Consider the following 16,121-nt stretch of genomic DNA (forward strand, 5'->3'; position numbering starts at 1 on the left):
ATGAGTGGCTTGGGTCTGATGAGACTCTTACTCTCCATAAAGCAGTGTTTGATTGGAGATTAGTTTGGAGGTGACGTACAAGACAGATTTCTCACCAAGTTCCAGCTGAGAAAATGTCCTGCATGGGCAGCAGGCCTGAAGCGTGCTCCAGGCTCAGCTTTAAAAAGCCACAAGGCGGGGCTTCCCTGGTGGTGCAGTGGTTGAGAGTCTGCCTGCCGATGCAGGGGACATGTGTTCGTGCCCTGGTCCGGGAAGATCCCACATGCTGCAGAGCAGCTAGGCGCGTGAGCCATGGCCGCTGAGCCTGCGCGTCTAGAGCCTGTGCTCCGCAACGGGAGAGGCCACAACAGTTAGAGGTCCTCGTACAGCAAAAAAAAAAAAAAAAAAAAAAAGCCATGTGGGTCTTTCTTTTCTCTGTGTTCACCCATTGGGAAGGATAATACACTATAGCATCTCTTCCTCTTTTATTTTGCCCAGCCTTTGGCTCACTGTGTCATTTTGGTATAAATTAACACAGAGTTTTTACTCTGGGCAACACTAATGGGGATCTATGGAAATGAATGTGCTATTAAGTTCCAGGGACCAGGGAGAGTTTCAGGAAAGGACATTGCATGAAACAACCACAGGGTGGCGGCACTTCACACTCACTTCGTGAATTTTTCACATAAAATTTCAAAGGCTTCTAGCAATTCCTAGGCCAAAGAAACCCTGCAACATTCTTTGGTAATGAGTTACACATATATGCAACATTTCCTCACAAAGACTCAGAAGAATGCGAAGCCTTCTAGGACGATCATTTAGGAGTACAGGGTAAAAGTTTTGATCAGTCATTGCTGCTTGTGTTCATAACCTGAGCCTGAGGATGTTTGATCTTATAATAATATGTGATAATATCTGTTATTTATGGAGCGCTTAGCCTAATGCTTGGCACTTAGTCTTACATGTGTCTGCTTGTTGAATCTTCACAACAGAGTTTGGAAGTTGGGTTTATATGGTTAATTCTCCAGACACAGTCAGTGATAGAGAGATCTGTATGATCTACATACCTCATCTGCCTGACTATGATGCTGGGCCTTTCTTTACATTTTCCAAACTCATACTGCATTGAAGAATAAATTATGTGGCACAATACTACAGACAGCTGTCTTTAATAGAAATCTTCAGCACTCAAAACCAATCCCAATTTACAGAATTGGATGGCACGCATACACCTGGTGATTTTGCCCTTGAAGATTGAATTTCAGTTTTTGTTCCCTAGGAACCAAAAAGGATAAAGTCCATATGCACCGGTCCTTAGGTTTTAAAGGTATCCCTTGGAAACAGCACATGAGATATAAAAATATCCATCTGATGATCTTTGTCTGCTGTCTGGAGGGTTTAGTCCATTTGCATTTATTTTGATTCCTGATATATTCTGATTTATTTATATTTATATGCTTTGTATTTTTTGTGCTGTTTTTGTTTCTTTGCTCCTCCCTCCCCCCCTTTTTCTTGGAGGCACTAGTAACCTAAGATCACTTTATATTTTTATTTTTTTAGTAGCTAATGTTCTTTACTATTTTTCTTTTTTTTAATTAAATTTTTTTGAAGTGTAGTTGATTTACAATTTTGTGTTAGTTTCAGGTGTACAGTAAAGTGATTCAGTTATGTATATACATGTATCTATTCTTTTTCAAATTCTTTTCCCATTTAGGTTGCTACATAATATTGAGCAGAGTTCCTTGTGCTATACAGTAGGTCTTGTTGGTTATCCATTTTAAATATAGCACTGTGTACATGTCAATCCCAAACTTAACTATCCCTCCCACCCACCCTTTTCCCCTGGTAACCATAAGTTTGTTCTCTAAGTCTGTGAGTCTGTTTCTGTTTTGTAAATAAATATCTAGGAAGATATTGAATACAGTTCCCTGTGCTATACAATAGATCCTTGTTGTTTATCTATTTTATATATAGTAATGTGTATCTGTTAATTGCAAACTCTTAATTCATCCCCCCACTTCCCCTTCGGTAACCATAAGTTTGTTTTCTATGTCTGTGAATCTATTTTTATTTTGTAAATAAGTTGATTTGTATCATTTTTTTAAGATTTCACACATACGTGATATCATATGATACTTGTCTTTCTCTGTCTGTCTTAGTGTGATAAACTCTAGGTCCATCCATGTTGCTGCAAATGGCATTATTTCATTCTTTTTTATGGTTGAGTAATATTCCATTGTGTGTGTGTGTGTGTGTGTGTGTGTGTGTGTGTGTGTGTGTGTGTGTATATATATTCCATGTCTTCTTTATCCATTTATCTGTTGATGGACACTTAGGTTGCTTACATGTCTTGGCGACTGAAAATTGTACTGCTATGAACATTGGGGTGCATGTACCTTTTAGAATTAGAGTTTTTGTCTTTTCCAAATATATGCCCAGGAGTGGGATTACTGGATCATATGGTAACTCTATTTTCAGTTTTCTTAAGGAAACTCCATACTATTCTCCATAGTGGCTGCACCAATTTACATTCCCACAAATAGTTTAGGAGGGTTCCCTTTTCTCCATACCCTCTCCAGCACTTATTATTTTTAGACTTTTTGATGATGGCCATTCTGACAGGTGTGAGGTGATACCTCATAATTTTGATTTGCATTTCTCTAGTAATTAGTGAAGTTTAGCATCTTTTCATGTGCCTGTTGGTCATCTGTATGTCTTCTTTGGAGAAATGTCCATTTAGGTCTTCTGCCCAATTTTTTTTTTTTTTTTTTTTGCGGTACGTGGACCTCTCACTGTGTGGCTTCTCCCATTGCGGAGCACAGGCTCCGGACGCGCAGGCTCAGCGGCCATGGCTCACGGGCCCAGCCGCTCTGCGGCATGTGGGATCTTCCTGGACCGGGGCACGAACCCGTGTCCCCTGCATCGGCAGGCAGACTCTCAACCACTGCGCCACCAGAGAAGCCCTGCTGCCCATTTTTTTGATTGGCTGCTTTTTTGATATTGAGCTGTATGAACCGTTTGTGTATTTTGGAAATTAATCCCTTGTTGGCTGCATTGTTTGCAAATATTTTCTCCCATTCCATAGGTTGTTTTTTCATTTTGTTTATGGCTTCCTCTGCTGTGCAAAAGCTTTTATGTTTAATTTGGTCCCATTTGTTTATTTCTGCTTTTGTTTACATTACTCTAGGAGATGAATCCAAAAAAACTATTGCTGTGATTTATGTCGAAGAGTGTTCTGCCTATGTTTTCTCTAGGAGTTTTATAGTATCTGGTCTTATATTTAGGTCTTTAATCCGTTTTGAGTTTATTTTTGTGTATGGTGTTAGGAAGTGTTCTACTTTCATTCTTTCACATGTAGCTGTCCAGTTTTCCCAGCACCACTTATTGAAGAGACTGTCTTCTCTCCATTGTATATTCTTGTCATCTTTATCATAGATTAATTGACCATAAGAGCGTGAGTTTATTTCTGGGCTTTCTATCCTGTTCCATTGATCTATGTGTCTGTTTTTGTGCCAGTACCGTACTATTTTGATTATTGTAGCTTTGTAGTATAGTCTGAATTCAGGGAGCATGATTTTTCCAGTTCTGTTCTTCTTTCTCAAGATTGTTTTGGCTATTCAGGGTCTTTTGTTTTTTCCATACAAATTAAAAAATGTTTTCTTCTAGTTCTGTGAAAAATGCCACTGGTAGTTTGATAGGGACTGCACTGAATGTGTAGACTGCCTTGGGTAGTATGGTCTTTTTAACAATACTGATTCTTCCAATCCAAGAACACTGTATATCTTTCCATTTGTTTGCATGGTCTTTAATTTCTTTCATCAGCATCTTATAGTTTTCAGAGTACAGGTATTTTGCCTCTTTAGGTAGGTTTATTCCTAAGTATTTTATTCTTTTTGATGTGATGGTAAATAACCTAAGATCACTTTAAATTAAATTTTCCATTTGAGTTTTTTTTTTTTTTTGAACATGCAGCTGGTATGGGGATTTTGATTCTCTGTGTGAGGGCTGCCTTGTGGATATAAATTCTCAAAGGAGACTTTTTGTCCACCACTTTCTGCTGAGGTCAAGAGAGACAAATGTCCCTTTTGTTTGGCAGGCTTATTCCTTATTGTCTGTTATACAGCGTGTGGAACTTTGGTGCCCCAGCTTTGGGTAGGGCTCAACAAAGCATATCTGAATTGAGGATCACCAGTGTAGTGGATGCTGTTGGTACCCTGCCCAGGTACCTACTGGCTGGTTCATCACTCCCAGTTTCTGTGAGTCACGGGGTGATCAGGTGTCCCCCTTGATCTTCAGCAAAAGTGTGTTCCTACTTATGTGGTTCTGTGTATAATGGAGCTCTTTATAGACATTGAGCATGTATATTATTAGAAATGAAAGGATCAGCCTGTAGAAATAGCGTCTGACAGAAAAATTCAGTGTCTCTTTCATTTCCCTCCAGTAAGACAAATTCACAGACAAACTAAGGTAATATCAGTAAGATACCAGTTATATTCCTACGGATGAATTATTAAATAGACTTTCTAGTTCAAATCATTCTTAGGTGAGCTGAGGAAAGAAAGAAAGAGAGGAAAGAAGGAAGGAAGGGAAGGAAAGAGGGAAGGAGGGAAGAGTGGTCTTCATGCTTGATGACCCCTGGATAGGCTGAGTAGCGAAGCTTTAAGATGGAATTAGCTGGAAGATCAAACCTGAGAATGCAGAGATGAAAGCACAATTTAGACAGTTTTCTAACAACATGTCCCAGCTGTAAAGCCACACCACATGGACATCCCTCCTCTCTTACCCTTGCCTTCTTTCTCTACCCAACTCCCTAGCTCACCTAGTTTCCTGTTGCACTTGACAGTAGCAGGAGCCATCATTAACGAATCCTCTGATGGATGTCTTTCAAAAAAGCTTTAGCGTTTTCTTGATAGAGATCTGGTAACTATTCGAATTAGGAGATCTCCTGTTAAAATATGTCCAAAAATTCTTCGAGAGATGAAGCCAAATTTCCTTCTCTTTGAGTGTAAGCTAGACTTAGTGACTCCATTCTAATGAATAGAAACTGGTGGAATTGATAGTGTAACTTCTTAGAACAGGTTATAAGAGGGCTTGTGGCTTCCGCTTTGCTTTCTCTCGGATCACTGGCTCCGGGGGGAAATCAGCTGCTGTGTTGTGAGGACACCCAAGCAGCCCTATGAAGAGGTCCACGTGGGGAGTAATCAAGTCTGTGGATAGCCAGCAAAGAACTGAAGGCTCCTGCCAGCATCTGTGAGTGAGCCATTTGCAAACATATCTTCTAGCCCTGTCAAATCTTCTGATGACCATAGCCCTGCCTCAGATCTTGACTGCAATATGCAGAACCAGAACTGCCCAGTGAAGCCAATCCCAAGTTCTTGACTCACAGAAACTGTGTGAGATAATAAATGTTTATTGTTTTAAGCTGTTAAGTTTTGGGGATAATTTGTTATGCAGCAACAGATAACAAATACATTCCTTCACATAAAGTTGTGTGTCATCAGAACAGGATAATTTGTCTGTGTTTGTGGTGGGTATGTAGGGATACTGGTTAACCTTGGAAGCCTGAGGGTAACCACTGGAAGTCCTGGGTTGTTACTGGCACCCTGCTGATACTTGCCCTTGCTGGCAAGGCCTCTTCAGCGGTCTGGCCTCCAGGGCTGATGCCCCCATGAGACTTCTGCACAGAACCAGTACGTGACACATAGCATTGCCAGAGACAAGGCTCTGCACTGCATCCTTTGCAAAACTCCCCCCAAAACCATCTTCCGTGTCCCTTTACAATAAACAATCAAATTCCTTTTAGAATTTCGTGCATGAGAAAGATTTTTATGCCCTGAGAAATATTTTGTTTCCTTCAGTTAGATAAGGAGAACCACACTGCTTTCTCTCCTTGCCTTGCTGCCAGGGAGGCTCCAGTGCATTTTTGGTGCTTGATGGCATCAGCTCCCCTCCGGCTAGTTTCTGGGGAATCACCATCTTCCCATTCACCAAGACTGGACTTCAGTTCATTTACTTTTATTTTCATCGGCTTCTTCAACCTTTTGTTTACACTGACTCACCTCCTTTGGATAGAGGTGGTGATCAGGAATGTGGGTCCCTCTGCAACCTCCTCCCAGTTGATGGGGCTGCCAGAAACCTGTCCCAACATGGGCTCCTTGCAAAAAGTCTATGGTGGTGGTCATGGTCCTGCCCCCTCTTCCCAAGTCTGGAGCCGAGGGAAACCGCTGTGAGTGCAAGGTCTAGAGCTGCCTGAGCCAAGATACAGGGAAGGGCAGTTAGTGAGGGGAAGGCTCAGCTCTTCTAAAAGGTGGATAAAGCGATTGTCCTCCTGTTTTGGTAGCAAACAAGGGCTTGAGACTGAGTAATCAAGGTTCCCACGTTCACTGAGAAGAGGGAGAATGTGCATGTGTGTGAGAAGAGAGAGGAAGAGAGAACGATTTGTGGGGTTGAGATGAGCCGGTGGGGGTCCAAGGATCAGCCCCAGGACCCTGCTCCGTTAGTCCCAGCTGTCAGTGGGGAGGTCTCTGAGCATTCCTTCCAGAGGCTGACCTCCAAGGACAAGCCTGAGGCTGGGCTTGGCCAGAGTCTGGTCTGACGCCAGGGGCTGCTGGGAGGCAGGCGACACAGTCCTGCCAGCAGAACTGGAGGCCCTAGAGCCCTACGCCTTCTGGTCCAGGGTCTGGCTTGGGCTAGCAGGGTGATGTGCGGTCCCTGCAAAATGAACAAGACAAGAATGAGGATGTGGGAGGTTTCCCTACAGTTTTCTGGTGTGGAACTGGAGCTCTCTGGAGCTGCCCTGTGCTGTCATTAGCTTTCAGTCCTTTTTAGTGATGTGAGAATGGTCGGATCACCCTCAGGCATCTAGGTGCACCTTGGCCTAGTCTTGGCACAAACAGCTGTGTAGGAGGAGCTGGCTGGAGAACTAGATTTTGAATGCTGGCCTTAGGCTAGACTCTGTGAGCCTGGTTTTCTTGAGAATAAAATTGGAGCAATAATAACAGCCTCACAGGTGGCTACCAGGGTCAAATATGATAATAGGGTTGTGGAAACTGTTCGTATCAGCCCCAGAATGGTGCTCCTGCTAATCAGATCCATTTCCAGCTCTTTCTCTTACTTGTTTCCCTCCTTCAACTCTGAGTTGGGGGCAATTACTGGCTTGTTCTTCACCAAATCCAGTTCCAGGGACATAGAGATAGACTAAGCTTACATCGTGGATGGTATGGCCTGTGGCTGAAGCCCAGGCTTTGATGGGCACCATGTCCATGTGTGACTTCCAGGCTCCTCCCCGTCCCCGCTTGCTGCAGGTAGAATCACAGGATGGACAGAGCCAGGGTTCCCCACATCACTGTAACGGAGCAGGACCCTATGGGGCCTTCCTGGGACAGGCTTTCCCCCATATCCTCTGCTTTAGCTGTTCTCTGAAGTACCTACATAACAGTAGTTGATGCACATTTCCTGAGTTGTTTCATAGATGTGAAAACACCCCACCAAATGGAAGAGGTTAACTACTTGATGACCATGAGCACATAGCCCCAGGCCTCCTGGAGCCTAAGGACTGATAACATTAACCCCTGTGACACCACCCTGTTCCCTCACCATCAGCCAATCAGAAAACTGCATGAGCTGATCACACACCTCATGATCCCCTTCCCTCACCTAGCTTTTAAAAATGCTTTGCTGAAACCCTCTGGGGAGATTGGGACTTTTAGGGCATGAGCCACCTGTCTCCTTGCATGACACTGCAATAAACCTTTCTCTGCTCCAAACTCCGACGTTTCAGTTTGTTTGGCCTCACTGTGCGTTGGGCATGTTGCAGCAAAAATAGAAATAAGACTTAAATAGAAATGAGACTTTTCTTTTCTGATAAACAAGGAAAATAAGGAAACAATGAGCAGGCTGGGGAAACAGAATAAACAGGCCTGAAAGAGTTAAGCAATCTTGGTTATTCTTTAGCGGTTACTACTAACAAACACTTGTAGCTAGACTTGTCCTTCACAAAGCTAAACAAAGCTAATTACTCTCTGACTCCATAGGAATTGTTCTCTGCACCTGGCATTCTTCTCCCCCTACACTCCCCTGTAGCATTCTGCATTTCAAAAAGAATGTCTTGATAACTTCAGGGACACCAGATCTGGTTGCTGAGCCGCCTGAGGCCAGCTTTGGCTGTAAATTTGCAGAAGAAAAGAAAAACATGCAAGACCTTCATTACTTTGAGCCTGACCACCTACCTCTGGGATATAAACCTCTATTCCCTAGGGAGGGGAGCACAGTTCTTGAGGCCCTAGCCCACTGTGTTCCCTCTTTGCCTGGCAAAGAATAAAGGTACTCTTTCTCGTTCCTCCAGAACTCTGTCTTCATATTTCCTTTTGGCATCAGTGCACAGAGAGCCAATATTTTGGCATCAGGCACACAAACTTACGTTAATATTACCACTTGGGAAGAAATTGGTCATCAAGTGGAAACACCCAATTTGGACATTATGGAGTGAGAAATAAAGTTTTATTGTGTTTGAGCCATTAGCTGTTTTTGGCCTGTTTGTTACATCAGTGTCATTCTAGTGCTAACTTCAAGAAAGAGAAGCTAAATGAGGGCAGCAACAGAGGCTACTGGAGTTTTCCAGGGAAAGATTAACCATCTTCCTCAGCTCTCCCCCACACCCTAGTCCCACTGATGTGTTCACATAACCCTTTCATATACTGTAATATTGACTTAATCAGCATAAAATGGAAAGAAAGAGCTTTAGATCTGTAATAAAAAATTCAAATTTGGAGAGGGGCAAACTTTAGATCAGCAGCAGTAGAGAAAGGAGGGGAAGGGAGTGGGTAAGGTGGACAGGAACAGTGGGACTGTAGGTGAGGTAGGAGATAGATGGGGCCACCCCCCAAGGGTAAGCAGCTGGAGTTCATTCCACATGGACAGAAGAAACTCCAAAATATCAATAGCAGGACGATCAAGAGAGGAGGCTGGGTCCTGCCCAGATGAGAGATAAAAGACCACATATTTCTCATTCTTCAAGTCAAGGAGACCTTCCTGACTAGAAAGCTACTTGGAGGTCAAAAGGGGAGTGATGTCAAGGCCACCCATAGGCCTCTTTGCTGGAATCCATCTTGGCTGAGAGATGCTCACACACACAGGGGAGGACCCTGAGATATACCAAATACAGACTCAGAACCAGGCAAATCAAAATGATAGGCCAAAGGAAACCCAGAAGAAATGCCCCATATAAGTGATTTAAATTACCACAAGGGCGTGACTCTCTCTCACAGCCCACCCGTGTGTCTATCCACAAGTACTGTACTTTTTCCTCCTAATAAACACTTTGTTTCACTACTTTCCTTCTTTGTGGGAACTCTTTTCTGCAAAGCTGAAGGGTCAGGGCCTTATCACTGACCATTCGTCTAGTGGCTAGGATTCTGCACTCTCACTTGCTGCAACCCTACCTTAATCTGTGGCCGGGAACCAAAACCTTGCTTAAAGCCACTGCAGGCCGAGGCCACCCAAGATCATGGGCACATGAATGGACCACTGTCAAACCAATGTAACTTTCTTGCTTTCTCATGTTAAATGTTTTATAAACCTATTTTTTCCTTCCATCGGTGTCCAAATAGGTTCATTCCATTTTTTTGTCTTGTTTTTGTTGGTGATATGACAACATAGTATCACATTTACTCCATTTCCTGCCCTGTGTGAAAAAATTAAGTGAATTCAAACACCTTCTATAGGGACTTCCTTGGTGGTCCTGTGGGTAAGACTCCACTCTCCAAATGCAGGGGGCCAGTGTTCAACCCGTGGTCTGGGAACTAGATCCTGCATGCATGCTGCAATTAAGAGTTCACATGCCGCAACTAAGAGTCCGCATGTCGCAATAAAGAGTCCACGTCGCGACTAAGAGTCCGCATGCTGCAACTAAGCCCTCATGCTGCAACTAAAGATCCTGCATGCCACAATGAAGACCCAGCGCAGCCAAAATAAATAAATAATAAAAACAAACAAACAAAAAAGCCCCTCCAAAACACTTTCTTCTGCTCCACAATAAGTGCCAGCCGTTCGCTCTTCTGCATTCCATCTCTCAATGAGGCTTCCAAGCTATTGGTGGACTGCAGCTGATCTTGCTGACAAGAATGTCTGTAGTTTTGAAATGCCTTCCATATATTTTGGAGACTTACCAGGAATAGGTTCTACATTGACATAGACCTCTTGTCCTCTTTTTGTAACATCCACTTGTTTATGGCTTATTTTAATACTTATTGCTATTCCAATATCAACAAGTGTTTGCTAGGGACACACACAGGTACCCTTTCTTGCTCCGGATCTGCTTCTACAGTCACTCTCTGCACTATTGGAGCTCGAGAACTGAGGATTTTCATCTTCAGGGAAATACTGCTATGTGCTTAAATTCTTCTTGGTTCTGTTTCCTAGAGATGCCTATATGTTACAAAGGCATCAAATAAATGATAAGTAATTTCTGCACTAAAAATTCTAACTCCTAAACTCCCAGCCGTTTCTTGTGCATCTCATTCAATTTCCACATCGAAGGTCAAAATTACCGCATATTGACACTTTAATTTTGACACAGGGACAATCCTTGGAAAATGAGATCAGCTCAGAGATGGTCTCTTTCAATTTGACCTTTCCTCACCCCCAAGGTAGAGATGGTCTGTGATTATTCACCTCTGAAGCTCTGTGACACCTTTTTTGGAATGTGTGTGGCTTTTTCTCACCCTGTTATCCTAGCTATTCCAGTGCTGCTCTTTTCCCTAAGAGAATACAAACTGGTTCTGGTGGGAGTAGCAGCTGCTAGATGCAAATCTCCCAATTTCTCCTCCTAAAGAAAATGCTTAAAACAACACACAAAACAAATACCTCCTCCATCCCTGGCAGCTGTGATCCATGTCAGCCAACCTCAGAGCATCTTAAAGGATCTGGATGGGACACAAACCCAATGCTCCTACATTGGGTTAAATAGCCAGATATTAAGAGGATATGACACGGGAAATGACAGACTCGGGAATGAGAGTGAAGAAGACAAAGTCATTTCAGAAACGAAGATGAAATGACTAAGAACCACCACCATAGAAAATGTGAGAGACTCAGGGGATAGAAATGAGGGAAACAACCCTGATATTTCCCCATTTTACAGACATTCCTCCTCCTCCTACCAGCTCACGTTCATTGGTTCTCTGTGCCAGGAAGTCTGTGTAGCACTTCACATGCATAATCCCACCTCATTTGTACCACCCCTCGAGGTTGCCTGTGATTCACTCTTGTTTTATTTTGCCCAACTTCATACAGCTAATAATTGCCAGAAATCTGATTTCAATCCTAGATGTATCTGATTTCACAGCATTTGCTCTTTACATTTTCCCACGTGGCGTTGTAAAAGTAATCATCGTGAAATAGAATTTACCTTCTTTGGTGAGCTGGGTGGCATTTTTGGAGTTGCGTTTAGCTGTGTCCTCTGAATCTCTGGCTGTGGCTCTGCCTTTGAAAGATTTGTGGCTCTTTTCAACTTCACGTAGCTGCAGGGAAAAAAATGAAAGGTTGATCCTGGTCAGGGAAATGAGTGTTTGAGTTTTGGAGCCCAGGATGGTGAGATCTAGAGGGCAGCCACCTTAAATAGCCGGTTCTTGTCCTCACCGCTGGTTGGAGAGGGCACCTGGGACTCAGGTTTGCATGGCATTTGAAGGAACATCTGGCCGGGGAGAACAGAACCTCTGCCAATCCTGTATTTCAATGGTTTTCTATACCTGGGCAGGAGGACAGTGAGAGCAACAGAAGGAAGTGTGGGTGGGGAACTGGCAGTGAGGCTGATGAGATTAGTTCCAGAAGAGGGGGTGAGGAAGCAAGGAAGGCAGGGCTTAGGGAGGGTGAAGAAGGTGGGGTTGGGGGCTGGGAGAGCAGAAGAGGCAGTCAGCGTGTCAGCAGATGTTGAGAGAGGCTGCCCCAGTGTGGAGGGGACTTAAGAGACTCCTTAGGTCATGGGGCACAAGCACTATGGTGTTCTGACAATGCTGCTTTCTTTAGTATTTCTAGTTTTAGTTTTAATAGGTAGGAATTACTGTGGGTACTGGTTTCATTGTGTATGAACGTTGGTTTAATCTATTGAGTTTCTCCTGTTCTTTAGCAACCGCTCAAAATTTAAGTCATTACTGTTATGTATTCCCAAATACCCTCAGAATATAAATGCATGTCATTGAGTCTCTCAAGGCTGCTTCCTACCATGCAGATAATTTGGGGTTTGGTTTAGAGGAAAGCCATTTAAAGAATACAACTGGGCTCAAAGAGCAAATTAGCAAAAACCAAAAACATAACATCTTTTTGAATGAAAATGCCCGACAGACTCACCGCTTGGATTTTCTTTCTCAGCTGGGCATTAGCTCGGGAAAGGCTTTTGGAAACTGAGTTCAGGTAGTAAATGGCCAGGCTGCAAGAGAAAAGCATGCTCCGGGGGTACTGTGATCTTGGAAAATGGCAAGAGCTGGACACATTTCCTGAAGAATCACAACAGGCTTCCTGGAATAGGTGACCAGGATTTGCCTCTGGGCAGGGTGGAGGGAGGTCTTACCATCATCTTAAGTTCTCCACTTAACATCATTGACAAGGTCTTGGACATCCCTGTTCTCTCTCTATTTTATTGAACACATTTCTAGTTCTCAGAGTGTTTAATAAAGGTTAACTAAAGGAATCAGTCCTCTTCTGGGGAACCTGAAGGGGCAGGGGAGAGGCAGGGTTTCTTGTCTGCAGAAACAGCTGCTTGTGTTTCCTGGATACCTGCCCTGTGTCAGGCTCTGTGCCATGTGCATCCCACTGCACGTCTCACTGGTTTTGATGAAACCCTGTGAAGAAGAAAGGATGACTCCCGTCTTTACAGGTCAGCATCTTGGAATGCAGAGAGTTTAAGTCACTTGCCCAAGGCCGCCCTATCTATTTGCACTTGTCGGAGACCATATTTGATGCCAAAGCCTTCAAGTGCGGAGAGGGGAGAGAGAGGTGCTAAGTGACCTGCTCCAAGCTTGCCTAGAAACACAACTGCACAGACCCCAAAGGCCCTCTACCCAGGGTGCACTGATGGGAATGTCTGTCCTGGGCTTGTGGTTTTCAGAGTCCAGCCCCCACTGGCTGACTGGGTGGCTGGGTGTCCTTTGAGGCTATAGCCTGGGCTTCCTTTTCACAGGATCTAGGATTTGGGGCTTGTCCTGGATGTACCACCTGAGAAGGAGGGGCCACAAAAGCCCGGGATGCCTCCTGGACTGGGTGCTCCAACAGCCTGTCCTTGTCTGTCACTTTTCTTGGGTCTTCTGATCCTTGCCCTCAGGGTGGATCCTGAGGTGGAGCCACTTCAGCAGAATCCTTGAGCTCTCTTACAGGCAGAAGGGAGGAACCACGCAGCCTTTGGTAGAGTATGGGTCAGAGGCTGTCCCGTGAGCTTCCTGAAGCAAAGACTCAGAGGACCGTGGGCGACAAGAGGCCAGAAGGAGGACAGGCAAGGGACCACCATCTGTTGGGAAGGCGCCCACGAGGCCTTGCCCTCTCTCCTAACTCATAGCCCATTTGTTAGGGAGGAACCAGAGATCAGAGAAGATAAAATGCTCCTGGGTGGCTGTGTTCCTCCTGAGGCTGTTTAGCATTTCCCTGTGCCGTCCCGCCCCGTAAGGTCAGGTTTGGTGTCTGGGTTCCAGAATTTCCTCAGGTGGTTGTCACTACCATGTCAGCCCTCCTTCATGCCGGGACTAGAAGCAGAGGATGTCTGAAGTCAAGGATGTAAGGAAACACACCTATTTTGGAGAGCAATTCAGCACTATCTTCAAAGATTGAAGAAACGCATACCTATGACCCAGCAATACCACTTCTAGAAGTCTATCTTAGAGAAAACTGTAATATGCGCGCAAGGAGACATATAAGGAGATAGCCAAAAAGTGGAAACAACCTATCTCTATGCAGAGAAATGGTGGTTTAATCACACAACTGATAAAAGAAATTTTCACATATTGAGGTATGGGGAAGTCATTCTGGTTTATACATGAGCTAACTTGAATTTTATGCTAACTAAAGCAGCCTGCTTGTGACCTATCAAGCATACATTGTACATCTGCTTTTTTTTTTTTTGGTGACCTCGCGACTTGCGGGATCTCAGTTCCCTGACCAGGGATTGAACCCGAGACACGGCAGTAAAAGCCCAGAATCCTAACCACTAGGCCACCAGGGACCTCCTATATCTATTTTAATTATGAAAGAAAAGGGCACATTGACCAGAAGTAAAGAATGTCCATGTGAAAAATAAAGATTAAATGTCTCCTTTCCTAGGATTCCAATGCTGGTCCTCCTTTGATAATAAGATTTGCTTCCCAGATGCCAAGGCCATGCTGACTCGCTGTGTATGTGCTGATCTGTTTTTTTTTTTTTTTGAAACCTTGAAAGAATGTATCCCTGATTTGTTTAATGTTCTTTGTTCTGTCAAGATATAAAATTGTGCTGAAAACCATGCTTCTCTGGAGCAACTTCTCAGAGTTATCTAAGAAGCTGTCTTCTGGGCGATAGTCCTCAGTTTGGCTCAAATAAAACTCTTTTCTATTCCTATTACAGATTGTTTATTGATTATTTTTGCGACACAATGGAATGCAGCAGAGCCATGAAAATGTGTGCTCATGTATCCACATGAAAAAGTCCCCCAAACATAGCGTGAGTGAGGAAAGCTGTGTAGTCTGAACGAGTCATGAAAAATTTTTGAACTCAGAAAGCAATAGTACATACACGTGATTAAATGGTCCAGATTGGAAATGATGAAAACTAATCCAAATAGTGGTCTCCTTTGGAGAGGGAGGGAGAGAGAAAGACTGGGTGGGGCTTGAAGTGTAACATTTCTTTCTTTTAAAAAGAGACTGGTCTGAAGCAAATATTGCTAAATGTTAACATCTGTTTAATCTTGTGATCTTGTACATGCTTGTCTGTATGTTTCTGTACGTTAGGAATATTTCACAATTTCCTGCCCTGCTCCTTCCTTGAGCGTTCATTGTTTGCCTCCTACGCCCCAGGCATGGGGCTGGTGTTGGGGATACAGATATCGCCAAACCCACCCACATCTTCAGTCTGTGAGAGGGATGGTGACAAATGCACCGAACACTCTAGTGCACGGGGTGCTCTGTAGAGAAGTCCTGCGGACCCAGCCAGGGACAGGCTGCATCAGGCCTCAGCTTTCTTGGGGAAGGGGTCTTTGATATTTCCAGTGGATGTTTTGGAGGGTGCTGCAGACAATGTCAGTACTCACCTTATGCTTTGGGCCCTATCTTCAGTGTGCTTACTGAAAGACTTACAGCTGCCAGTGTAGCCCCGCCCCACACTCGGAAACCATTCTGTCCATGAAGGCAGCTGGTTCAAACTGCCGGGCAATTAACCAACGCCTCTTCCCTTCCACATCTCCCAGCAACACTCAACCAGTGATGGATGGGAGCTGGTCTACAGATGCCCCGGATCCCTCACCCTTGAGCGGGATAACTCAGAGGCACACTTTCCCAGAACTCCCAGCAGGATTAAAGTCACCCCAGTAGTAAGAATGCACCTTCCTGTCCCTTCTCTGTCTTACTTCCCTACACACACTGCTCTCTCCAATTGCAATTTAGATTGCGTTTAAGTCTTTGTCTGAGGATCTGCTTCTGGGAAATCCAGATTGAGGGGGCAAGAAAGAAGGACCTGCCAAGGAAGTCTCGGGGAGGTTTCCACGAGGCAGAGCCATAGCCCCTGGCTAACTTACAACATCAGCAGGATGGCTGGAATGATCAGGCCTGGATTGGCGAGGAAAGCAAAAATCTTGCCCAGGAAGGTTGGGAAATCGTTTTCGACCGTCTCTTGGATGACGTCATACATTCTGTTTTTCCCACTGGAAAGAGGAGAGAATACATTATAGCGTGCTGTGATGTTCATATGGCATAAACAATTGTGTCCATACCCTGGAGGGTCCAGGCCGCCACTCACGACTACTCTCCTGGAAGAACAGAGCTCTTCTCCACAGGGACTGCAGTGGAAAAAGCCCCCACGTGGGGCTGCTCTGTAGGCGAGGGCTTAGAACTGCCTTAGCACCCTGGCTCCCAGCTTCAAGTCCTCGGGGCCTCACAACCTCTCAAACTACCTCGGTCTCCTGTGCCTGG

The 16,121-nt window shown here is 44.4% G+C and overlaps 1 protein-coding gene across 1 annotated transcript in view; it reads right to left on the reverse strand.

Moving 5' to 3' along the window:
- Nucleotides 1–6,488: 6,488 nt before the first annotated feature.
- Nucleotides 6,489–16,121, reverse strand: part of TMC2 (transmembrane channel like 2) — a 63,717-nt gene continuing 54,084 nt past the window's right edge. Inside the window, 5 exon segments of the mRNA XM_065893268.1 lie at nucleotides 6,489–6,589; nucleotides 6,592–6,690; nucleotides 11,387–11,498; nucleotides 12,325–12,403; nucleotides 15,728–15,853. Of these exon segments, the coding sequence (XP_065749340.1) occupies nucleotides 6,489–6,589; nucleotides 6,592–6,690; nucleotides 11,387–11,498; nucleotides 12,325–12,403; nucleotides 15,728–15,853 (517 nt within the window).

This window comes from Phocoena phocoena, chromosome 15, assembly GCF_963924675.1.
Source record: "Phocoena phocoena chromosome 15, mPhoPho1.1, whole genome shotgun sequence".
Classification (NCBI taxonomy): Eukaryota; Metazoa; Chordata; class Mammalia; order Artiodactyla; family Phocoenidae; genus Phocoena; species Phocoena phocoena.